The sequence below is a fragment of the Microcebus murinus genome, chromosome 15, assembly GCF_040939455.1.
Source record: "Microcebus murinus isolate Inina chromosome 15, M.murinus_Inina_mat1.0, whole genome shotgun sequence".
NCBI classification, from domain to species: domain Eukaryota; kingdom Metazoa; phylum Chordata; class Mammalia; order Primates; family Cheirogaleidae; genus Microcebus; species Microcebus murinus.
Window position 1 is genome coordinate 19,198,196 of NC_134118.1, and position 27,592 is coordinate 19,225,787.

Consider the following 27,592-nt stretch of genomic DNA (forward strand, 5'->3'; position numbering starts at 1 on the left):
TTCTTACCTTAACGCAATGCCAATAAAGTCCCAATATCGCCACAAAACATCCAAATGATCAATACTATAATTTATGAAGCTCATACTCACCAACCAAAACAAAAGATGACAAAATAGACGCCAAAAATGGTAGCAAATGCATGCCGGACATCGGAGCTGGTTTTACTAGGACTTAGGTAGATGCGAAACCAAAAAGCAGCAAACAATGCAAAAAGCTGGCATGCCACGAAATTCACCTATGGGAGAGGGGGAGGAAAGAGAGAACAGAAATCTTTACTGTATTGCCTATATGTGAACTTGTTCTGTTTTTGTTTTTGCAGGTTTCCACATCTGGATGCATCTCAGACTTAGGTTTGGTTTGTTCCCCCAGTAGAGTATCCAAGTATCCATTTGGAGGAGGAAACAAGTAACAAGTGATAACCATACCCTCATGGGATATGAGAAATGACAAACCCAAGTTTCTTCTCCAACCCTTTAAGACTGGCCAAGGTTGCTTTCCCACCCCCAAGCAGGTGGCTTTTAATGTAAAGGACCTCAGCTGACTGTGCCTCCAGCACAACCCAAAGACAAAGAATTTTTTCTTCTAAAGACGCAAAGTTTGGCAAAAGAGCTCCATAGTTTGGTACCTGGGCAATCAAATGCTTCTCCAAAGTGATCATTAGCTGTTTTCTGACTCTAATTTTCTCATTTTAAAAATTAGCACCACATGAGCAAGAGCATTCTTCAAAGTGTGACACTAAATAGCCACAAAAAGACACACAGCCCTGCATTAAACATCCAATGCCAAGCCTGTCCAATTATGCAAGGTAGACATCAAATTTCCTTAGAAAAACCTCAGTGGCCTCTCTCTCTCTCTCTCCATCTCTCAAGAATATTTTGCCTAACAGAAAACAAAACAATTCTCTGAAATCTATAGGAGAGACCAGCTGACTTAAAAAAAACAAAAAAACAATAAACAAACATGTACTTTTGCAATTTAAATTTACCCAAATCAAATTCCAAATACATTAAGTGGTGTGACCATTCATTAAAATTAGAAAAGTAATTTAAAACCCTCCAAGTATTCAAAATAAAAGCTTCAGTATCAATTCACTTTTAGAAGGCACTTAATCGAAAAGAGATTGAAGACATGAATAAACCCTCAACTTCCGCCTCAGTGGTTTTTCACACTACAATAAGTTGTGGTCATTAATGAAATTCACTAGGGCTGAGCTGGGAGGTAGGCTGGAGGCAGCAGACATCAGCTCCACCTGAACTCGTTTCATTTTCCCAATAAAAAACAATACTTTGGACCCCTTAGTAGAAAATATTACTTTCAGAGAGTTTGTGTTTCGGCTTTAAAAATTAACTGCATTGTGTTTCCCCTATATTTGGTAATTATGCCTCACCAGCCTTTCCAGAAATCTGTTGTCACTCCTCCCTACCTTCACTTCCTACCTTGAAAGAGAAGAAATGACATTCGAGCCTATCCATGATTTTGTCTTGTCTTTTAATCTAGGCTAAACAACCCAATTTACACTCACACACAAAAAATACAAGTATAGAAAAACAGTCACCTTAGCAAGGTTCAAAATGTGCAAGAACTGGCAACTGGAAAGTCAAAACCTTATGATCGTCTCTGTAGATGAGCGATCATAGGTTCTTTCACTTTCTCAGCCCAGGGACCAGCCTGCAGCCACAACTGAATTCAAGAGAGCACCCAGGGGGACATTTGCTCCATTCTTTTTTGTTTTGGCCAGTAATTATTGAGCGTTTGCACACGAGGAATGATTCAGAGGGTGGAGCAGTGGTTCTCAAGAGTGTGGTGCCCAAACCAGGAACGTCAGCACCACCTGGCCACTTGTAAGAAATGCACATTCTCAGGCCCCGCCTCAGGCCCCGGCAATCTGTGTTCCAACAGGCCCACACGTGAGTGCAATGCACACTCAAGTTTGGGAACCACTGGGATAGAAGAGAAAGAAGGCATGTTCCCTGCCTTCCAGGAGCTTATAATCTAACTGGGGAAAGAAAACAAATAACCTAAAAGTAATTGCTAAGTAACAGTAACTTTGCACCAACTGACAGAGATTCTTTGCTTGAGCAAACTTTAGTCAGGCTCTCGAACCTTCTCCTTGGTGTACTTTCTTGTAAAATCCAGTTTTAGCAAGAACCCCCCATCCTCCATATCTGATCACCCTCGATATCAGATCTAGTTCCTCATCTTCTACTGTCCCTCAAGTGGTGTCTGGTCACCCTGGTCTGTCTTCAGCAAGGACCTGTTTAGGTCAGTTTGGCCAGAATCCCCATTACCCTGCTGTGTCCTCTTAGTAATTTTCCACCCAGTGACCCCCCCCCCCACCTCTTGGCTGTAAATTCCCACTTATTCATGCTGTATTAGGAATTGAGCTCAGTTCTCTACTGAAGTCTTTTTCCCTATTGCAATAGTCCTGAATAAAAGCTATTTTTTTATGGCTTGAACTACTGTCCAGCTCTAGTTTTTCTAATTTTTTAATTCTAAATACAACAGTCAATTTAATTTTCATACACTAGAAATGAATAATGTGAAAAGAAAATTAAGAACGTAATTTCACTTACAATAGCATCAAAAGAACAAAATACTTAGGAAAATATTAACAAAAGAAGTGCAAGACTTGTACAATGAAAACTACAAAATGTGGTGGAAACATATTAAAGAACACTTGTATAAAAGGAAAGGCATCATTCAAGAACTGGAAGATTGCCATTGATAAAATGGTCATGCTCCCAAATCGATCGATAGATTAAACTTAATCCATGCCAGGAGTCTGGTTTTTTCTTTGAAGAACTTATTATGTTATGGGCCCTAAAGCCTCCAAAGTAAATGATAGCAAGTTTCATGATTAAGGAGGGATGAGAGACTCAAATGGTCAATCTGGAAGATGAAATAGGTAAAACTTGATGGGAGTTAAGAACATTAAAAAAATCCTGTGGCTTGGGTTCTAACCCCAACCCTATTTAACTGGCCTGGCATCAGGGCTTTGCAGAGCTTTCAGATAATTTTAATATGCAGGCAAGACCAGGAACACCTAATTCAGAAGTATAGAGAGAGAAACCTACTGAGGCACCCAGGAAGAACTGGCTTCCCCAGGATGAAGGAAAACACAAAAAAAGGGCGAGGAGATTGGACTTGCAAGCTCTGGGGCAGAGCTTGCAAGTGAAATGCAATAGATTCAAGAGTGATCCCAAAAGCTCAGTAGCCATGACCTTGGCCTCCAGATGATCTCCTGAACTGGGCTACTTTTCTTCAAAACCGCTCCAGATCTATCTCCAAGGAAGTGACTCACTGTGGGAAAACTACATCTGATCTGTATCTGTTTACCCTAAGGATTGAAAAAGAGAAAAAGAGAAGACTTCCTTGGTTGTTGAAGCAATCTGCCATCTTTCAGCCACCATAATGTAACTGTACCTCAAGGGATGGGACCTGACACTAAGATGTCAGCTGAACAGCCTTGGGCAATCCGCTGATTGATCCCACAGACTCTTACTGGTTGACTCTATATGCCAGGTCCTGGGGACAATGAGCAAGATGCTATTTCTACCATCAAGTCAAAAAGAGACTTACATGCTCTGGGGCTTCAATTCCTTTATTTCCAAACTGTGTGCTTTGCGAGAACTGGGTCTGATTATCTCTTCCAGCTCTACCAATTCCTGACTCTGTATCTAACTGGGTGTTTTAAAAAGCATTGAGGCCATGTGTGGTGGCTCACGCCTGTAATCCTAGCACTCTGGGAGGCCGAGATGGGTGGATCTTTTGAGCTCAGGAGTTCAAGACCAGCCTGAGCAAGAGTGAGGACCTCCCCCCCCTCCCCGTCTCTACTAAAAAATAGAAAGAAATTAATTGGCCAACCAAAAATATATAGAAAAAATTAGCTGGACATGGTGGCACGTGCCTGTAGTCCCAGCTACTTGGGAGGCTGAGGCAGAAGGATTGCTTGAGCCCAGGAGTTTGAGGTTGTTGTGAGCTAGGCTGATGCCACGGCACTCTAGCCCAGGCAACAGAGTGAGACTCTGTCTCAAAAAGAAAAAAGCACTGGGAGTCCACTAGGCTGAGACAGCTCCAACACCTTGGGTTCCTACATATAAGCAAGCTGACATATAACTGAGTGAATGGCCATACCTCAGAAAAACAAAACAAGCTTAACCAATCAGAAACCACCAAATAAGTGGTAACTGGAGACTTTACCAATCATAAACCACCAACTAAGCTCTAACCAGGGAGCTTTAGCCAATCAAATATTTTCTTCATTTTGCTTCCTGGAACACCTTATATAAAACACCTTGGCCTCCAGATGATCTCCTGAACTGGGCTACTTTTCTTCAAAACCGCTCCAGATCTATTTTTTGTGTTTTCCTTCATCCTGGGGAAGCCAGTTCTTCCTGGGTGCCTCAGTAGGTTTCTCTCTCTATACTTCTGAATTAGGTGTTCCTGGTCTTGCCTGCATATTAAAATTACCTAAAAGCTCTGCAAAGCCCTGATGCCAGGCCAATTAAATAGGGTTGGGGTTAGAACCCAAGCCACAGGATTTTTTAATGTTCTTAACTCCCATCAAGTTTTACCTATTTCATCTTCCAGATTGCCCATCTGAGTCTCTCATCCCTCCTTAATCATTTCTTTCCTTTCACTCCCCTTTTGGTGGAGCCAGAACTGCTTGTAGTCTGGCATGATCTGATTCATGAGTTGCTGAATGTTCAAATAAACTCTTTAAAATTTTAATATGCCTAAGCTTATCTTTTAACACCAGAATCCTTTCCCTTGACTGTTAATGGTAAATGTCAAACTCAAGGCTTTATTTATTTATTTACTTAATTTTTGGAGACAGAGTCTCACTTTGTTGCCCAGGCTGGAGTGCTGTGGCGTCAGTCTAGCTCACAGCAACCTCAAACTCCTGGGATCAAGCAATCCTCCTGCCTCAGCCTCCCAAGTAGTTGGGACTACAAGCATGTGCCACCATGCCTGGCTAATTTTCTCTATATATTTTTAGTTGGCCAATTAATTTGTTTCAATTTTTAGTAGAGACAGGGTCTCGCTCTTGCTCAGGCTGGTCTCAAACTCCTGAGCTCAAACGATCCCGCCCACCTCAGCCTCCCAGAGTGCTACGATTATAGGCGTGAGCCACCGCACCCGAACCAATAGTTAATGTTTAATGGGCACAGAGTTTCAGTTCTGCAAGATCAAAAGAATTCTTAAGATAGATGGTGGTGATGGTTACACAACAATATGAATGTACTTAATGCCACAAAACTGTCCACTTAAAATGGTTAAAATAGTAGATATTATGATATGTATAATTTACCACAATTCTTTTTTACAAAAGGTACCAGCTGGAGTGTGATATGAATTCGTGTTTGCTAGCTCACATCAACACTGGTAACTGGCAGAAACAATGACCATCTCCGCAGCCAAACGAGGCTAGCTCCCAGGACAACAATTCATATAGGAACAGAGTGAGGTTCTTGTTCCTTTCCTCTGTAAAGGGTCAACAAAATTGGAGGCCCTATCTTTTAGACATACATCCTGAAATCATTTTGATTTGCTATATGGGTTCTGCTTCCAAATAATCTAATGGGGATGGGGAGAATGGGGTGAGTAGAGATCAATGGTTTTCAACTAGGGAAGATTTGCCCCCCAGGGGACATTTCTGGTTGTCATAACTAGAAAGGGAGTGGGTGTGCTGCTGGCATCTAGTGGGTAGAGGTCAGGCATGCTGCAAAAAGCAACAGCATAGTCTCCCATGACAAAGAATTTTCCAGCTCAAACTGTCAGTAATTGCCAAAATTGGGAAACCTGGTGAAACACAGTTAGATGAAGCAAGATGGCCCTGAGTCAAAACTGTTGAAGCTGAGCATTGGGCATACCAAAGTTCATTCTATTGGTCATTCTACTTTGATGTCTGTCTGAAATTTTCCATAACAAAAGTTTTTTAAAAAAATTTACACAACTCTGGAAATCAAATCACTGGTCTAAGATGATACAGATTTTAAACCGTGGTGATTCCAAGCACTTGAAACTGAAAAGGTCTCTTTTTTCCACATTAGAAAAACACCTAAGTTAGGGAGATAATATACATAAATTTAGAAACAAACTCAAACAAATAATGGGATCATGTCTTCCTAAAGAGGAAAAGAACCACCTTTTATGAAGTGATCAAACACCTATAAGAAGAGAACCAAATTATAACAAATGCAAGAGAAAAAGATCTGTCTTCAATAATTTTTTTTTTTTTTTTTTTTTTTTTTGAGACTGGGTCTGGCTCTGTCATCCAGGCTGGAGTACAGGGGTACAATCACAGCTCACTGCAGCCTTGAACTCCTGAGCTCAAGCAATCCTCCTGCCTCAGCCTCCTGAGTACTGAGACTAAAGATGAGCACCACTACGCCTGGCTAATTTTTTTTATTTTTTGTAGAAACAAGGTCTTGCTATGTTGCTCAAACTCTTGGCCTCAAATGATCCTCCCATCTCAGCCTCTATCTTCAATAATAATTTTGCTAAGTAATTGTGACCTCTCATCTTGTGATCGCCAACAGAGCCAGTGGTTAGAGGGTAAGACAGTGGTTACCAGAAGCTAGAGGTTGCAGGGGGAAAGTAGACAGGGAAGGAAGACATTGGTCAACAGGTACAAAGTTACCAAAAGATACGAAGAATAAGTTCTAGTGATCTATTACACAGCAAGGTGACTACAGTTAATAATAATGTATAATATATCACAAAATAGTTAAAAGAGAGGATTTTTTAAATGTTCCCAACACACAGAAATGAGAGTTTGAGGTGATACATACGCTAACTAACCTGATTTGATCATTTCACACTATATAGATGTATCAAAACATCACATTTTACCCCATAGATATATACAATTATATTTGTCAATTAAAAATAAGATAAAACTTCCAAAATAATATGTGCCCTGATGTTCTTTAATAACCCCTTCATATGCAAGAGGAACATGTGCAAAGGTCACTTTTTTATGGATCCACTCCCTCCAGAGCAGCAATGAAAATGGCACTTTCATTTGTGATTTCCAACAAAGTACTGCGTGGGCCTTTATGCATAAGGAAACAGTAGAGCACAGCTGTTTTGATCGGGCTCCGAAACACAAGCAAGACAGACATAACTCAGATTCAGCAAAAGCTCAATTTCCACAGCTCTCGCAAGATTTCAAAGTCATTGCGAGGAAATAAAACACATGCCCGAGTGTTTGATTTCTTATTTCACCAAACCACAACCAAACTGTGCTACAATTTCCAAATGCAAGTCTCCAACCTTTCTACTCTCATGTACCACTAGAAAGGCATTATTTGGGGATTTCTGTTCCATGGCCTTCATATTCTTCCAATAAAAAAATTAACTCTGCAGGAGCTAAAAACATTGCCTTCCTCTTAATGGAGAGATGCAAATATGCTATTTTTTAACAAATAGCAAATATTAACAGTCCAAACTTATTTCCCCTACTACCCTGGTTCACCAGGGGCTCACCCATGAGGTGCAAGCAACTGGCCACGCCTGGAATATTCTTCTCAGCAACAGTGCCTTATATGCTCCAAGACAAAACCAATCTAATTAAACAATTCTTTATTTAAAGGCAAGCCATTCTTCCACCACAAACAATACACTTTTGCATTGCTCCCCACAAACAAATGTAGCTGGGGAAGAGTCCTTTCTAAAAATGCTATTCCTCTCTGTACCACAGAACAAAAAGTGTTTGTGTCATACTCTTTAGTTACTTTGTACTTTCAAAGGGATCCTTGTTATGCTTTCATTCCACACCCCTTGGAATGTCAGCAAGAAATATTTTTAAATCTCTAATGAGCCCATTTTTTTTCCAGGTTGATGGATAAGCAAATATTATTTAATATTGATAATCAATGTGCATACTTTATAACCAAATGTCTACTTGATATTTTGTCTCACCATGACAATAAGTGTGCCTACCATGTGTCAGCCACAGTGCTAAACCTTAGGTAAAGGACTCCATTTAAGTCTTACAACAAGCTTAGGAAGTAGCTCACTCTCACTTCACACAGGAGGAAAATGAAGAATAAGTCAGTTAAGCGCAACAGCGCAAGTCACAAAGTCAGCGAGTGGCAGAGCTGGTTTTCAATCTGGCCTGAGTTCTTACTCATTGCTTTGTCCTGCTGCCCCTCAACTCCCAACATTCTCCCCAGAAACACCGTCACTCCCAGAGAATTTAGTAGCTGCCTGTATTAATCTTGTAGGGCCGCCATAACAGAGGGGTTTTTTTGTTTGTTTGTTTTGAGACAGAGTCTCGCTTTGTTGCCCAGGCTAGAGTGAGTGCCCTGGCGTCAGCCTAGCTCACAGCAACCTCAATCTCCTGGGCTCAAGCAATCCTGCTGCCTCAGCCTCCCAAGTAGCTGGGACTACAGGCATGCGCCACCATGCCCAGCTAATTTTTTCTATATATCTATTAGTTGGCCAATTAATTTCTTTCTATTTATAGTAGAGACGGGTCTCCGCTCTTGCTCAGGCTGGTTTCGAACTCCTGACCTCGAGCAATCCGCCCGCCTCGGCCTCCCAGAGTGCTAGGATTACAGGCGGGAGCTACCGCACCTGGCCCACAGAGGGGGTTTTAAACAACAGAAACTGACTTTCTCACGGTTCTGGAGGCTGGAATCTGGGATAAAGGTGTGGGCAGGGTTGGGTTTTCTCTGAGGCCTCTCTCCTCGGCTTGTAGTTGCCTGTCTTCTCCTTGTCCTTGTGTCCTCACAAGGTCTTCCTTCCAAGTGTGTCTGTGTCCTAATAACCTCTTCTTATAAGGACACAAGTCGTATTGGATTAGGGCCACCCTAGTGACCTCATTTTAACTTGATCACTTCTCTAAAAGCCTTGTGTCCAACTACAGTCACATTCTGAGGCACCTGGGGGTTAGGACTTCAACATCTGAATTCTGGGGAAACACAGTTGAGCCCACAGCACAGCCCAGTAACAATCCTCTACTCAAACACATGCAATGAAACAGACTTCATCTTCTTTGCTCCTATAAGAAGAAAGTCGGTAAGACCCAAACCAAAGGCTGAGTGGGCTGCTGTGAGCCTCAGCCTAAGGTGAAGGCTCCTACCAGCCTGGAGGTGCCTCGGCCACCAAACACAGCTCCTAAGAGGGACATTCCAGCTGCTGCCCCTGCCCGCCTGCTCCCATGTCTGTCAAAACCTTGTTAGCCTATAATCAGGCGTACACACGTTGAGAAAGTTCATTATTCTTTGCCTTTCGTTTCAAACGCACAAGTTTTAAGGTAATAATAATCAGCATTTATTAAACATGCACGCCAGAAGCTCCACAGATGTTGGCTGTTATTCTGCATGCTTCACATCTTTTATCTCATTTAATCTTCTCAACAACCCTCAATCTACCACGGAGAATACTGGGGCACAAAGTCGACGGGCCCCAAACACTCAGCTGTAGGGCAGCGCCGTTAGTCAAACTGGCTGCTGAGTCTACAGGCAATTGCCTTTCAAGTCTTCCATCTTGTTCAGGGGAGTTTTAAATTAAGATGCTAGGGCTGAAAGTCCTTTCCAACAACTGTTCTTTGAGGCTTGTGTAATCTATTCCTCTTGCTCACACTCGCTCCCTCTCTCTCTCTCTCAAGTTTATATACTCATATACCAAGCTTCCTTCACCAGTTTAAAGTCATCCAGTGCCCCTTAAAAGGAGATAATCCCTTTTTTAATTCTCAGAGAAAGAATCCTCATACACTTGGTTAGAGTTTAAATTGTACAAAAAGACATTCGGCTTACCTTAGCATGCCACATGGATTAGTTACAATTCAGAATGAAACCCCTTTAAAAACTGACTCCAATGTATATAAGGGGGGTAAAGGATTATGCTGTCTTTAGTCATAGCAAGAAAAAGCATGAAATCTGTAGGTGATATCCTTTGAGGGCTCACCTCCAGCTTGCCCCCCATAAATCACATCCTTATAATCCTCGGCCCAGCAGGCAGGGAAGACAGCATAGAATGCAGGGCCATTTAGGAATCCTGAAAAACCCCATGCACAAATATACAGCTACCCTCCTCCTCTGGAAGTAAAATGTCCCCATTAGAGTTAATCCCATTGTTCACCAGCTAAAAACGTTAAGAGGAAGAAGAATGATGGCTACTATTTATGGTACTAATGTCAGGAACTGTTCTAAGTCCTTTTGCCTAAATAACTCCCTTTATCTTCACAACTGTAAAGTTCTTTAAGGCATCCATCGTACAGATAAGGAAATTCAGTCACAGAGAGGTTACAAAATTCACCCAAAAATTGTACACCCCGTCAGTGCTAGACTAAACTCAGGAAGTCTGGTTCCTGAGCCCATTTGCTTAGCCATCATGCTGTGGTTCATTTAATTCAAATTTCTCACATAATTCCAATGTCTCATCTCCAAGATGAGGAAACCGAGGCCCAGAAATAGTGAGTGACCTGGCCCAGGTCACACGGCCTCTGAATGTCAGAGTTGGGACTAGAATCAGGACGTAGGCCCAGTATGCCTTAGTGGCTCCCCACCAGCCTGGATGTGGACTTACGACAGCATGCAGGGGCTCAGAGGGGCCCATCTAGGACTAAGAGCTAGAGCAAAGAACCCTGGGTCTCTAGAGGAAGTGAGGGGCGCACACTAAAGAAGGGAACACCATTGAACGAGGAGGTGGAACATTTGGGGCAATTTTATGACCTTGACCAGGGCCTGTCAAGTTTTATGCACAGATATAGATATCACCACCAACAGCGTGTGTATTATGTATATAAATTATGTATACATTATACATATATTTAATATATAATGTATATGCTATATACATTATACAATATAGATACAATATATAATGTATATACTATATACATAAATTTAACATATAATGTATATATAATATATACATGTAATATATATTTAATATAGTGTGTGTACACATATATAATACACACACATAAAACCTGACATTTTTCACGTGACCCATGTCCACCCAGTTGGGCCTGGCGTCACTGTCTCTCAGTCTGGTTCTACAGTAAAACATGACCTCAAATAAGAGACTACCGTCACCTGCAAGGTTACGTGAGAAAACAACATCTACTTGACAAGACTGTAGTGGGCACTTAATGGAATGTGAAAGTACTTTGTATACTCTAAACCTCCACGAGGATTAGGTTAACTACAAACTATTAATATAAAGGCAGCTAACTAGCAGGACCACCCTAAGACAATGACTCTCCACAGTGAACACGGGAATAAACCAGCGAGTTAATTTTAAAAAATTAAAATTAAAGAGGACTGATGGTAGGGCCCCCTTCCAGGTTAGAATTTGAGGGTTTGGGTGGACAGGCATCTTAAAAATAAAAATTAAGTTCTCCAGGTGATTTTGTTTATTTATTTGTTTGTTTTCGAGACAGAGTCTCGCTTTATTGCCCAGGCTAGAGTGAGTGCCATGGCGTCAGCCTAGCTCACAGCAACCTCAAACTCCTGGGCTCAAGCAATCCTGCTGCCTCAGCCTCCCAAGTAGCTGGGACTACAGGCATGCACCACCATGCCTGGCTAATTTTTTCTATATATATTAGTTGGCCGGTTAATTTCTTTCTATTTATAGTGGAGACAGGGGTCTCGCTCTTGCTCAGGCTGGTTTCGAACTCCTGACTTTGAGCAATCCGCCTGTCTCAGCCTCCCAGAGAGCTAGGATTACAGGCGTGAGCCACTACGCCTGGCCTCTCCAGGTGATTTTAATATGCAGCCAGGGCTGAAATCCACAGCTTCAAATTATCACATTGCTAACCGGGAAGCAAGAGGCAGTTTGGTGAATATATGTTAGATAGTCCCCGACTTATAATGGTTTGACTTATGAAAGGAAAACATGGAGGGAACGTTTCCACATTCTCTCCACCCTGACCCCCTCACACCCTCTTCCCTAGGGAAGGAGGAATGACTTAACTTGACCACTAAACTCAGAAGAGGCACTGAGCAGGCCCAGCAAAGGCACCTGGGGACTTCCCCTTTGGGGAGCCAGCCTGCCCTTAGACAAGAGCATTCTCTGCCCCATGCTCCCTACATAGGGCTGTCTCATAGCATCGCCCTGCCCCAGGGGTCTTGGGGTGTTTGCTCAGCAGCACCAGTAACTGCATGGGTCAGTCAGTCTCATTCAAGAGTAAAGAGATAGGAACTCATTGGGGTCTATCAGCTTTATCATTAATAAAGATAATGTTGTGATCTTCCCCTGTCTCTTGGGTCTTATTTCCAAATTGGTTCCATACCTAGGAGGGAAAGCAAACAATGCTGTTTACTAGTTGCCCAAACTCCAGTATTATGGATGTGACATAATTTACTCAACCAGTCTACAATTTCCAAGTTGTTTCCAGTTTTTTGCTTGTTACAAACAGCGCTGTAAAAAGAAAAAAAAAATCCTCATACGTACATCCTCATGTACTGGTGCATTTATGTCTGTAAGACAAATGCCTTGCTTGGTCAAATGGTATATTTATTTAAAATTTTACTAAATACTTCCACATTTCATTCCCCAAAAGTTGAAGCAATTTTTTACTGCAACCAGTAACATATAAGAATATGTTTTCCTCACCCTTGCCAGCACTGGATGCTATAAATCCTTGGTCCCCAAGCCCTGGACCTCAGACCTGTTCCAGTCCATGGCCTGTTAGGAACCCGGCACACAGCAGGTGACTGGCAGACAAGCAAGGGAAGCTTGATCTGTATTTGCACCTGCTCCCCATCGCTCTCATCACCGCCTGAGCTCCGCCTCCTGTCCGATCAGCAGTGGCATTAGATTCTCATAGGAGCACTGAACCCTACTGTAAATTGTACATGCAAGGGATCTAGGTTGCACGCTCCATATGAGAATCTAACGCCTGACGATCTGAGGTGGAGCTGAGACGGTGACGCTAGCGCTGGGGAGTGACTGCACATGTGATATATGTAACGTGCTTCAATCATCCCAAACCATCCCCCACCCCTCTCACCACCCCCCACCATCACGTGGAAAAATTGTCTTCCATGAAACCAGTCCCTGGTACCAAAAAGGTTGGGGGCCGCTGCTATAAATCTTTTAAATTTTTTCAATGAAACGGTGAAAAGCCGGGACTGCATTAATTTTAATTTGCATTTTCCTTACTACTGGTTAAGCACCTTTTCGCTTATTATCAGCCTTGGCCGATGAGTTTATTAGCTGCTGAACTAACATTTTCAAGCATTTACTGTAAAAGGGAAAAGTTATCCAGATATATTAAACACAAAGATTTTAATCAATAGTAATTGAGACCTGGTACAGAGTTAAGAGCACAAGCTATGAAATCAGACCACTTGAGATAGAATCCCACCCTAGCCCCCTAGTTGTACAACTTTAGCCAAGTTAGTTAGCCTATATCTCCAATTCTTCTTCTATAAAATGGGAATAACATAGCTACTCTCATAGAATTAAATGAGTTAATATATGTCAAGTGATTAGCATGGTACCTGTCACACCATTAAATGTGCAGTGCATGCTAGATATTATTATTATCTCTATTGTTCCAGCAAACTGTTTGTCCAACACAGTAGAGAGGAGGAAAAAAAAGCTCAAAGGCACTAATTAGAGTTACCGGTTTCTCTGCACATGTTCCAGTAGAAGGTATATAAATTGATGAAAAGACTGCCCCCCAAATCATGATGGCCTACGAAATGCATAGTAAGCTCCTACATAGTCAAGGAACTGATGGGTCCTAAATGTAAAAGTGCAATTAGCCCATTTTGTTTCCCAAATGAGATCTGCATTTATAATTATGGTTTAAAGAGACCACACATTCATTACTCACTGTTTAATCTCATTTTAAAATTCTTAGACATATACATTTGAAATATTAATAGTAAAATTAATCAAAAAATATAAGCCCAACCAGCAGGGGTCAATTATGCTAATGCTACTATAGTACCATCTTTCTTATTGAAAAATATCTCTCTCCCACTCCCTCCCCCGTCTTTCCCCCTCCCTCCCTCTCTACACAAACACACACACACACACACACACACACACACACACACACACAGTATTTGGTTAATCACTAAAGAGACCGTAACTACAAATATCATCAGGGTTTTCCCAACAGGTAAAATCAGGAGGTTAAATAAGGTTATTTAAAGAGACGAGGGAAACAGACTCCCAAGTCATGTCTTTTCCCAACAACCTATATTGTCTCCTAAACAAAAAATCTGAGTTGAATAGTTTCTTTCCTGATGGACTTAGGTAAAAACTTTATCATTCCAAAGAAAGTGCCCTCCATAGCCATATACACTTTCCTATCACCAATAGTACTATTGCTATTTAATATGCTTCTATGAGTGAGATCTTTAGGGACAATGGAAAATGCAGAACCAGGGCTATATTTTCTTATGCAACACCCCAGGGTGTGACCAATTATCTCAGAGTGTGTTGTGAAACTCTTATAAGTCTCAAAACAAAATTAATTTTAATTTGAAAATAAAATACATTGCCCTTTAGCTTTTACAAAACAGAGCTCTTGTGGGGGCCAGCTGGGGTACGGCACAAATGTCACAACTCCAAGAGTGGAGGGACCCAAAGCTTGGTGGCTGTTGTGTAATGTGGGACTAACAAAACAGGAATATTTGTGATTCTGCCTAGTCTCTAGGAACTAAACTATTTTGAGCTCTATTACATAATCACCTTCTCCAAAATATGTGCATGTGTATTCACAAGGAAACTCTGATGTGGACCAACAAAGTAACTACACATCCTTATTTAAAAAGAAAAAAAACTTACCAATTCAACAGCAAACCAGGCAACAGTTTTCAAAAGTGGGAAACAAGTTACCAACTACAGGTTTTAAAAAATGTAAATGGCAAACAAGTTTTTCTTTGGTGCCTATTAATTTTCCCACCTACCGATCTCTCTGCAGAGTCATAAAAAAAAAGGGAGGAGAAGAGATTTATATTTTAAAAATTTAACCCCAAAGAACCTCTGAAATCATACTCCATTTTTAACCTCTCCCTCAAGCCATAAATCGTGGCATGTTCCTAGTGTTCCACAACTGTTCTGGCCAAGTCAGCAACTATGTCCTTGTCTGTTAAAGCCAATGAACAACAGCCAGTCTTGGGCTGCCATGAGCCCTTGGTGGCATTATTCTCTGTCCTTCCTTCTTAACTCCCTGACGCCCCATTCTCATGGTTGTCTTCTCTTAGCTCTCTGATCACCGCTGATCCCTCTCTTTCGAGGGCTGTTCCCTGCTGCCCACCCCTGCCACAATGGGCCATCCCAGGCCAGCCTCTCCGCTTATCCATATTTTATACCAAGGTGATCTCTCTCTCTTTCCCATGCATCCACATATCAGTTGATGACTTCCAAATTTTAATCTCCAGCCCAGATGCCTCTCCTGAAGACACAGAGTGGACCTCAACCATACACCCAATGCCTAAAATCCTCATTTGGAGAGACCACGGACAACTAAACTTCACTATGTCCACCCAGAACTCATCGTCTTCCCCCTCCCCTACTCCTCCAGCAGTTCTCTTATCCAAGGGTGGGGCCATTCAACCACCCAGTTGTTCAGGCCAAAAAACCAGAAAACAGTACTTCCTTCTCTCACTCCTTCCTAAATAGAATCAAGCTCCTCAGATGATTCTGCCTCCTAAGTCTGTCCTAAACCCATCCACTTACATCCACCTTAATTCAGTCTACCATGCATTTCACCTGGCAAACTCCAACAGTCACCTAACTGACCTCCCACCTCTGACTTTGCTCAATCCTCCTGCTCCTCCTCCTGAGTCCTGAGTCCTTCTGATCTCTGATCTCAGCTTAGGAAGCCCTCCCTTGTGCCAAAGTCCAAGACAGGTGACCTGCTACAGGGCGGGGGGACACCCTCAGCATCTGCAATCACAGCATTTCTCACACTGTATTGTAATGATCTCTTTACCTGAGCTAAAAGCTTCAAGAAGGCAGAAGCCATGCCTATCCTTGTCCCCAACATATGCACAGTGCCTGGCATATATTAGGGTTTCAATATTGTGAGTGAGTGAGTGAGTGAGTGAGTGAGTGAGTGAGTGAGTGAGTGAATGAATGAATGAATGAATGAAGGGTATGCTCAGGAGCAAAGGAGATTGGGCAGCACGTTAGGGGAAGGGCTCTGAAAACTGTGCTTACTCTTTAATCTGTAAGAAATGCAGTTCCAGCCCTTCACAAGACATTTATTCGGAAAACCTTTACTGAAAGGCTGATGTGTAAGAAGAGAATGTTTTGCAGCCGTGGGTGACTTCATTAAAAGTATTCCTCTTGAAGATACAGGTGTCACTTTTAATTCTCAGAGTTATTTCATGTACAACTACTGGATGTAATTAATATAAACCAAGTCTGATGATCTCGTTTGAATCAAATCCTCACTCCCAAGTTAAATGGAAAACATTATAGTTAACTCCATTCATCTAACCCCAGGAGTATCATTGACAGCAGAAAATTCTTTTACATCCTTAAAGAAGAAAAACAAAAGAAAATATCAGAAGTATGCTGTGGTATATAAACTGCTGTAAAACACTGATTCCTAGAGATGGCCAAAGTTCCTCATACTGTACCTACTAAATTAAAAGAGGGCCTATTGCCTTGCTTCCTCAACTCTTGCTCTTAAAACCAAACAGAATATAAAGTCAGCCTTTTTGCCTTCCCAAATGTGTAGTCAGCAAATACCCTGTATGCCTAACTTTTTATTCCAAAAATAAATAAAATCCCAAGGGGAACTACAAGGAAAAGTCATACAAACACATAAATATAAAAAGGATATATGCATGTATAGCATTAATACATATAGATCATCAATAGTATACTTAATAAATGTTTCCCATGACAAAAGGCCCAAAAGTGTACAAGCAAAAATAGATAAAAAGGGCAGAAATGTACAAACATGATTCAGCTTCCCTGGATAAACTCTGCAAAGAAAAGGTGAGATCTCATCCATGTCACACAAAATTGAAACTTTGTGGCCTTCTGAGTAATAGAAACTGGTAGTTTGGTATTCTCTAAATCTCAACTTCCATAAAAGAAAAAACTTCTAAAACTTAATCTAGGATTTAAGTTTCAAAATTCCATAAAATAATCAGAGATTAAAACAGGTTTTTAAAAGATACCACAACTGAATAGAAATACTTCATCAGAAATGATTAAATGACTCATTTTGGAAAACACCTGACATAGAGTTGTGGTGTTATGATACATATGCAGATATTGGTTTTTTGTCCACGGTTCCTGGCTCATAACTCCCACAGCTCTTGTTACAGTAAACAGAATCTCTCTCCTGACTTTCTGCCCTCCTTTCACCTGCCCAAGGCAGATCTTGAATCTGACTGTGGGTCATAAGACCCTCAATCCAGCGAAGGTCCTGTCCAGTATTCTGGAGGAAGGATTGCTACACTGAGAGCCCAGAAAGACTCTGAACAGACAGGCCCTGGCTGGGTTTAGACCATCTCCTTGTTGTCCAATCACATTTCTACACGGTTGTCGACCATGCCTATCCAATGAGATTGCCACAAAGGCCCAAGAAGACAGGGTATCGAGGGCTTCCAGACAGCAGAACACTTGTATGTCCCTGTAGGGTGGCACCCAGGGAGGGCCAGGCAGCTCTACATCCCTTCCCTCATACCCCACCCTACATATCTCTTCATGTGTATCCTTTGTAACACACCTTATCACAAACCAGTAAACGTGTTTCCTTAAATTCTGTGAGCTGCTCCAGCAAATTAATCAAACCCAAAGAGGGATCATGGGAATCACAACTTGAAGCTGGCTGGTGACAAGTTCCGGAGGTCCAGACTTGTGACTGGTGCCTGAAGGGGGAGCAGTTTGGGGGACTGAGCCCCCAACCTGTGGGATCTGACGCTATATCCAGGTAGTTTTGGACTTAAACTGAGGATACCCTGCTGATGTCTGCTGCAGGACTGACTGTTGGTGGCGACTAATCGCCACACTTGGTCACAGGAGTCTTCTTTTCTGCTGATTGTTGTGGTGGTGGCGTGAGAGCAGAGGAAAACACGGTTTGAGTTTTTCCCAAACAAGAATCAAAATACATTTGGCAATTCACGAATAGGAGGATACAAAAGAGATGTAAAATTGTATTTTACTTAAAAAGAGGCAGACAAGAAATCAGATAGCTTTTTATTTTTATTTTATTTTATTTTATTTTATTTTATTTTATTTTATTTTATTTTATTTTATTGAGACAGTCTTGTTCTGTTGCCCAGGCTAGCAAGCCATGGTGTCAGCCTAGCTCACAGCAACCTCAAACTCCTGGGCTCAAGCGATCCTCCTGCCTCAGCCTCCTGAGTAGCGGGAACTACAGGCATGCGCCACCATGCCCGGCTAATATTTTCTATTTTTAGTAGAGACAGGGTTTCACTCTTGCTCAGAGCTGGTCTCAAACTCCTGAGCTCAAGCGATCCTCCCGCCTTGGCCTCCCAGAGTGCTAGGATTATAGGTGTGAGCCACCACATCCGGCCAGACAACTTTTTAAATCTGAGTACTATATGCAGAGCCCAGCAGTGTAGGTAAATATTTTTAGGAATACTGGGTTCAAAGTACAAAGAAAGAGGAAAGACAGAAATATTGGGGAAAGAAAATAAATAAGAAGGGGAAAGAAAAAAGGAGGTGATAATAGTTGCTTCTTCACAAGACAGTTATTAAGTTCAGATGAGATCTTAGCGCTGACAGCACAGCGTAAGCAATAAAAACTCCAAAGTCTAATTTTGTTTCTAATAGAATGTGAGGGTCTCATGGACAGAAACCAAGTGGGTTATTACTCTTAGGATCCCTAGCACAGTGCCTGACACATAACAAGTATTTAACCTCTGTAGAATGAATGAATGGGAAAAGGCATAAATGGATGAATGAATGGGAAAGCTGAAAAAAATCCAGGAAAGAAAGGGGGGAATACATGCTAAGATGGCCACAATAGGTATCACCCAATGACACCCCATCTGGTAGCTCCAAAGAAAGACCCCAACTAGTCCCTCTCCCTTCGCTTTACAGTAAATCACATGCTAAAGGAGTGAAGGCAACAGTGTACCCAGGGGTTCTGCTTTACTGATTGGAAAAGTGCTTGATTGCTTTTTTCTCTAGAGTTGGAAAGCAAAGGCAAATCTAACCCGATGCTCACACTACTTTGCCTACCTCTACTCAATGCCCAGGGGACCAGCAACCCTTCCCCTCCTGGGAGCTAAACTCCCCAGGCTACAGAATGGCCCCAGTAGCCTTGGGCCAGCCACCTCTTGGGGCCTCTGTGTACTCAAATGAAAAATGGAACTGTAATAATAACAACTGTCAGGGTTTCTGCAGAGGTTTGCGTGTTTTAAATAAAATAAAAAGATCGGAAGAAAACTTAAAAATGATAGAACACTACACAAACCTGTAATGGTACTAGTCATAGTTCTCGTAGTGCACTCTGGACTCACCACTGTCCAAGGAGGAAGCGTGTGTATACATACAATTTTTTTTTTATTTCAGCATATTATGGGGGTACAAACATTAAAGTTTATAGTACAATTTAATGCATGCCAGGGGACCCTCTGCCCACCCTGCAGGGGATGAGGCTGCAAGTGTTTGCTCAGAGTGAAAACTTGAGCCTCATGAAATGGTTAATGTCTGTTTTGTATGCTCTATAGGGCAAAAGGAAGACATCTGAGGGAAAAGAGTGGGGAAAACAGTATCAGGTGCCCAGCCTGCTAATCTGCTGTGTGCAATAGCTGGGGGCAGGGCGGAGGTGAGTGAACTGGGCTCACAAATGAAGAGCTGTTTCTTGTAACTTGAGAAAATCTAGAGTACAGTCATGTGTCACTTAATCATGGGGATATGTTCTGAGAAATGCATCGTTGGGTGATTTTGTCATTGTAGGAACGTCATACAGTGTACTTACGCACACCTAGACAGTAGAGCCAACTACACACCTAGGCTATATGATACAGCCTGTTGTTCCTAGACTACAAATCTGTACAGCATGTTACTGTGCTGAATACTGTAGGCATCTGGAACACAATGGTAAGTATTTCTGTATCTAAACATATCTAAACACAGAAAAGGTACAGTCAAAATGCAGTATAAGCCAGGTTCAATGGCACATGCCTGTAGTCCCAGCTACTCAGGAGGATCACTTGAACCCAGGAGTTCTGGGCCGTAGTGCCCTATGCCAACCAAGTGTCTGCACTGACTTCAGCATCAGTATGTGACCTCCCAAGAGCAGGGCACCACAACATTGCCTAAGGAGGAATGAACCAGCCCAGGTCAGAAATGGAGCAGGTCATTAATTCCCATGCTGATCAGTAATGGGAGCATGCCTGTGAATACCCACTACACTCCAGCCTGGGCAACATAGCAAGATCCCATCTATATTTTAAAAACATACATTGATATATATTTTTTAAAACACATGCTATAAAAGATAAAAAATGATACACCTGTATAGGGCACTTACCATGATTGGAGCTTGTAGGACTGGAAGTTGCTCTGAGTCACTGGGTGAGTGGTGAGCAAATGTGAAGGACTAGTACATTATTGTGCACATTTATAAGACTGGTGGCGCAGTAGGCCTGTTTGCACCAGTATTACCATGAAGATGTAATGAATGCACTGCCCTCGGGCTACGACATCACTAGGCAATAGAATTTTTCAGCTCCATTACAAGCTAATGGGCCCACCAGTGTATACAGTCTGTCGCTGACCAAAACATCGTTACGCGGCACATGACTGTACTTGAAACCAGGCCCACTCGTGGGATCCACACTAAATAGAAATTATATCAAGTAACCAATTTGGAAGAATTTATTTCAAAGCAAAAGGTTAGTTACTATTTTTTAAATTCCTTTAATTCCTATTTTCATGCCTACCATTATGGGTATGTGTCAGAAGTGAAAAGGTAATATCTAGGAGAGGCAAATTAATTCACCTTGGATACACCATTTAATAAGAGAGCTTGCAGAAAAGCCACCGTCTGGTAAGCTCTGAACCTAGAATGAAGACTTCTGCATGCAAGTGGGGAAAACAGACTCATTAAAACTCATTCTCTCCTAAGAGCTGGTCTCCTTTAAGAGCCAACAAAAAAAAATTTTTTTTTAACTAGCAAAAAAATTTTTTTTTAACTAGCAAATTTTTTTTTTAACTAGTATTAAAAGATAATACAATGAGAAAGGCTCCAGCAGGGAAACTGCCTTTGGCACAGATATTGCTTCTCTTAAATGGAGTATTTTAAGCTTAGGCTCTTGAATGAGATTTGTGTTTTTCCCTTCAAGAGAAATGGAAGAAACGATATCACCTACCGACAAAGATACAGGTCTGTCCAGAAAGTATCCACTCATGTTAAGAGGAAAAAGAGAAACATTTATTGAAAAAGATACAAGAAACATTATACGCAGGACAATGACGCCTCTGTCCCCTTCAGAGTAGGCACCTGGGGACCTCACACATTTCTCCCAGCATCTCTTAACCTAACCTGTACATGCTCAGCATTCTCAGGTGTTCTGCTTGTTGCTGGCTTTCCAGAACGTGGATCACTTTCAACAGATTCTCAACCATCTTTGAAGCGTTTGTGCCACACTTTTATTTGCGCTGCACTCATCCCATTGTCCCCAAAAGCCTTCTGAATCACCCACAGAGTTTCCCCAGAGGATTGTTCAAACTTAACGCAAAATTTGATGCAGATTTGTTGTTCTACTTGCTCGTTTTGCATGCGATGGCCACACAGTGCACATGCTCCTTCAGCGGCGTCCAGCACCCCACTGACCAGTCCAGTGGCGGCGTCCCTGTTCACGCATGCGCATTCCGATCCACTCACCTTGGCTGCCGGGTTACGTTAATGTCGCGCAAACTTGTTCTCATTATATTAACAATGGCTGGATACTTTCCAGACAGACCTCATACATACAACTGCAACATAAGTCATATAGACCAACAGATTGTTAATGGTTGTCTGCAAAGAGCTATTTAGAGCTTGATTCTGAGGGTGTGTGTTTTTGTTTTTGTTTCTGTTTTAGGGTTAATACAACACCGTGGGTGTCACGTCTACAAGCACAGAATCTGGAGCCTGCCTGGATCCAAACCTGAGGCCTACCCACTACTTACCTTCTTCGTCTACAAAACAGACATAATGCCTGCCCTAGCCTATCAGCTGATTGTGAAGTTTGAATATATAATATAAAATTTTGTATGAATTTACAAAATATTAATATTTATAATAGTGCTGGCAAGGACTCTCTAAGTGTTTCTTAGGATAACGATGATTTTTTCTTTCTTTTTTTTTGAGACAGAGTCTCACTCTGTTGCCCCAGCTAGAGTTAGTGCTGTGGCATCAGCCTAGCTCACAGCAACCTCAAACTCCTGGACTCAAGCAATCCTCCTGCCTCAGCCTCCTGAGTAGCTGGGACTACAGGCATGTGCCACCATGCCCGGCTAATTTTTTTTTCTATTTTTGGTAAAGACAGGGTCTCACTCTTGCTCAGGCTGGTCTCCAACTCCTGAGCTCAAACGATCCGCCCGCCTTGGCCTCCCAGAGTGCTAGGATTACAGGAGTGAGCCATGCACCCGGCCAATGATGATTTTTTCAGTTCAGAAATAGCTAATTTTCTAAAAACTGAGGCTTTCAATGGTGCCCACATAAGACCCAGGGAGATGATGGCATTTGCTATCAGTTTCTATTTCAATTCAAAGATGATAAAGAGATCTGGCTTCATGATTGTTAGTTACACTGACAGGCATAACTTAACAGTTTACAAAGCTATTTCATACATATTAGAAATATTTTTAAATTTTTAACATCTAATTTACCATCAAGAATTACCTGCCCAGACAGCACAATTCACAATTGCAAAGATGTGGAAACAACCCACGTGCCCATCAATATATGAGTGGATTAATAAAATGTGGTACATGCATACCATGGAGTACTACTAACCACAAAAAGCAATAATAAACTAGCACCTCTTATACTATTCTGGATAGTGCTGGAGCCCCATCCTTCCAAGTGAAGTATCACAAGAGTGGAAAAACAAGTACCACATGTACTCGCCATCAAATTGGTACTAACAGAGCAACACTTAGGTGGCTCACATATAAGTAATATTCATCGGGTTGGGGGGGATGGGTATACTCACAACTAATGGGTGCGGAGAGCACTGGAAGGGGGATGGGCATGCTTGTAGCTCTGGCTTGGGTGAAAGCAAATGCATTACATGTAACCAAAATGTTTGTACTCCCATAATATTCTGAAATTTAAAAATAAATAAAGAGTCAAAATTTAAAAAAAAAAAAGAATTACCTGCCCACAGTCACTACCCTGTAGAAAACTGCTAAAGCCCATGCCAGGTAGTGTTTCAACAATTGAAAGTAGGCTGGTACTTAGTCACCCTTTCTTTGCCAGTGGCTCGGCCTTTGATCTTCAGGAAGTTACATTTTCCCATCATCATTATCTTAAGCAGCAAAACAGAAGGATTCAGACTCACCTTGGGGATGGATGCTGTGATAACAGTCTATTTAAAAACCCACCCAGTTATTCAGATACGGACAATAAAGTGAAGCACAGCATTCTGGTTTCTCACTTGGCAAGTGTCTCTGAGACATCATCCTAAACCAGGCGTCCTCAAACTACGCCTAGCACATTTATCTGGCCCTCCGGGTGTTTTTGCCACCGCTGCCTGTCCTGCTTAGCAGCCGACTCGTCCCAGCCCACAGTGCGCACTCTACAACGGTCTGAGGGACAGTGAACAGGCCCCCTGTTTAAAAAGTTTGAGGACCCCTGTCCTAAACTGTCTGCTTTCTCTGACACTTTTCTCTTTTTTTTGTTGTCCCACTTTTCTCACGTTTGTTGCTTCCCCCAGAGCTGGGCCGGGGTGCCCTCGCCCCTGCCGCCTCACTCCCTCCTTCCTTTACACGGACGCCAGTTTCCCGCCGTCCCTGATGGCAGGGGGGACGACAGCCGGGCAGGTTCGCTGGCATTGAGCGTCACTCGCAAGACTCACATCCTGCAGGTGCCTAAACGCTTCTCGAATGCTCCACTCTAACATTAAAGCTACTCTGTCCACAAGTGGAGGAAAAGTATTTCGGTTTTACTCCTATAGAACAGACAATTCATTTTTTCAGTGGTATAAACTTTAAAAAAAAAAAAAAAAAAAAAAACTCTTTACTTCAAACCCACTAAGCCGAGATGTGACTGTCTCCTACAGTGGTTTTTCTATTTCTGGTTAATATTTGAGTGGGCCCACTCCACAGTATAGGCAGTATGCCTGCTGCTACTAGTTAGTTCCCAGGGATGTAAGTTCTACGGGGGAAGGAGGTCAGGGTTGGGCAGAGAGGCACCCAGATAATGAAACAGGACGGGAAAGTCACTACAAGTTTACCTAATGAATGACCCTCTAAGCTGCCCATGTGACACCACTTCCCTTCCCAGAAAAAGCTAAGCTTATCCACCTACTACAATGAAGATCCCATCTGCATCGTTGCAATCCTCACCAAATGGCTAATGCCACAGAAACATACCAGTGTTAGAAAAGTATCACAGAATTCTCTTAAGTAAATATTTTAAAATTAATAGATGTTGTTCTAAATGTGATGGTCCTTCCAAGTATGCCTCAAGCACAGCTGGAGTCAGAAATTCTTAGGTTTTTAATACTTTGGCCAGGATAAAGTCACTAAGGGAGCAGGTTTACTGCTAGCGATTAAGTGATTCACTTCATACAAAGTCACTGATGACTGCACAAACAGCACGTGCAATAAATACATTGGGGCACCCAATATAACAGGGGGCAAGGCTACCCCACCAAAAACGTTCCTTCCTCCAAGTTCCACTCACCCAAACACATACAGGGTGCCAGGTAGGTATCAGGGACTCGCCACGGTGAGGATAAAACAGCAGTAACTTCCCTCCAAGGATTGGGAGAGGCAAACACGGAATCCTTCCCTCCTTTCCATAGCTACTGCAATCTGCTTATGCCCGCCTCTTGCACTCCTGACTTCCGGTCTCGCACCATGAGTATCTGTGTACGTGTCATCTCCATTACTAGACTGGATCTTCGCTGAAGAGAGGAAGCTCACTTTACTGATCATCAAATTGCACAGAGAAGAAACTTCCACAGGCTCCTTTTCAACAAACCCTGCAGCTTGCCCTAATTTCCCCTTCCTTCCTTTTCCCAACCATTCCCACTCACCCTTGCCCTTATTCCTTGCCCTTTTCCATCCTTGCCTCACCCTGTCACCTCCAGAGGACCTCCCAGCATGGACTTTCACAGCTCGCCAACCCTTCTTGCACCAATCAACACCTCGGCTCTAGACCATTCACATCCCATGCTCAGACCCTCCCAGGATCTGCCGCTCTGATTCTGGGTTAACTAAGCTCAAGACTCACAGACATTTACTGAACTTGCCAACAGAATTCCACTTTGAACTGCCCTTAATGTCATGTAAGCTGCTAGACTTTTAAATAGGATTTCTGGCCTTGAAATAGGTCACCAACTCGCTCTTTATCACTTACCAAATACCAACTGCCTGTAACTTTTCATTTTCTTAATTCAGAAACATATAAGTTATCCACGGGCAAGTGAATGTAATGAAAACTTTCATTTAACGAATGACATCTCTCATGTAAACTTGCAAAATGTTTTCAAATTGGAGGTATAGAAAGGCTTAATTAGAACTCAAAATTTAAGAATTAAAGAAAGTGAAATAACCAGAAACCAGTTTGATTTAGCTCAAGCTGAGTTTAATGAAACATATAATTAAAATAGAAATACCAGCGAATGATTACCTTGAACCAATCAGTTTTAGGCAGTGCTAACAGCAAGTTAAAAATAGAAACCGGATGATTTCATCTTGCCTACTTCTCAGCTGCCCAACCAAGTACTTGCCTGTTGAGGGCATTTCCCATCGTGTTGGCTGCAGTGGGGAGAGATGAATTATGAACGACAATCTGGCCACAACAGCCACCCTAAGACAAGGAAGTCCAGGCCACCTCTAGGTGGTCAGAGCCCCCCAAAGAGATGGAACCACTGCAGCTACAGGAAGCCACATCCTAGCACTTGACTGTCCAGTGTGAGACCTCTTCTTCCTCCTGCTTTCTTAGATTTCTTTCTTCTCCTATAACCATCACCCTTCTGCCTTCTTCTCTGCCCCCCGCCCCCACTTCATTCTATTTTCTCCTGCTGGCCTTTCCGCCCATCTGTTTTTCTCTTCCTTGAACTCTAAAGTGGATGAAAGGAGTCCCAGATTTATTGGATTAAATAAACAGTCCCAGGGAGCCTCTCTCCGAGTTTAGGATCGTGCTACATAGTACTGTGCGTACAAAAATGGCGAAGCCTTGGTATCCGCCTTCCAGAAAAAGGGGTAAAACAAGCACAGCAGACCACGGACACTCAGGGCATCCTCAGTGCTCACACGTGGGAGACACACAACCTGTGGGCATCCGGAGGGCAAGTCCCACGTCTGCACGGCGACCACCCGACAAGGAAAGGCTCGTTCCAGGTGGAAACAATGTTTCCCAAAATAGAGCACTATGCAAGGGCACGGGTATGTATGTTTACGATTTAGTGCCTCAGATTACTGCAAGATTATTGCACATCTATAGTAAATTCAAGGAAGGGATTCCAGCACACACAATTTCTCATAGACAACATGATGCAACAGGACAGCCTTGACTTTGGAGTCGGGAGGATTGAAGTTTAAGTCCTTGCTCACCTTACAAAGACCGCAGGGTGACCTGCGACATAATGTCCAGGTCACCCTGAGCAAATTGCTCAAATTCCCTGGTTATAAAATGAGAGTATAATGGCTACTTGTAGGGTTGTTAGGAGAATGTGAGCAATGCACAGAAAGTACTTGACATCTCTCTTAGTCCATTCAGGCTGCTATAACAAGTAACTTAGACCAGGTAATTTACAAAAAGCCAGAAATTTATTCCTTACAGATCTGGAGGCTTGGAAGTCCAAGATCAAGTACATTTGGTGTCTGGTGAGGGCCCATTCCTCATAAATGGCATGTTCTGTGTGTCTTTACATGGCAGAGGGCCAAACAAGCTCCCTCGGGTCTCTTTTATAAGCCCAGAAATCCCATCCCATCCCACCTCTTAATACTATTGCATTGGGGATTAGGTTTCAATGTATGAATTTTGGAGGGACACAAACATTCAGACCACAGCAACATCTAACAGGCTATTAATCTTTCCTCCTGGGTCTATACATAATTGAGAAACCCTCATTTCTAGAACATTGGGAAGAAACCTCCCTCCTCCACTCTCTCACTCAGTCTGCCTGAGGGAGGGGAGCAATGTGTTGAGGGTCCAGTCTCTGGCCTCTCCCCTGAGCTGACTGCCTAGTGACCCCTCCTCCTGCCCAGTGAGTCAAGCCCCTGCTGCCCCATCTAGTTGCCCCACCTGAAGCTGGGATAAATCACCTCAATTCCAGCAGCAGGAACACCTACTTTAGTCCAGAGCTCTGGACTTTAGCCCAGGTCCATTCTGGCATCTCCATTTCAGCTTTCCCCAAATCGAAGCTGGCACCTGGAACCTAGGTGAGACCTGTGTGTGTCTCTCCACTGACCAGCAACCCCTAGGGGGGGCTGAAAATGGAACGCGCAAACCTC

The 27,592-nt window shown here is 42.5% G+C and overlaps 1 protein-coding gene across 1 annotated transcript in view; it reads right to left on the reverse strand.

The window, feature by feature from the left end:
• Positions 1–27,592, reverse strand: part of MBOAT1 (membrane bound glycerophospholipid O-acyltransferase 1) — a 105,402-nt gene that overhangs the window by 50,946 nt on the left and 26,864 nt on the right. Inside the window, exon 2 of the mRNA XM_012753638.2 lies at positions 91–236. Within this exon, the coding sequence (XP_012609092.2) occupies positions 91–236 (146 nt within the window). The remainder of the gene's footprint in view (positions 1–90; positions 237–27,592) is intronic.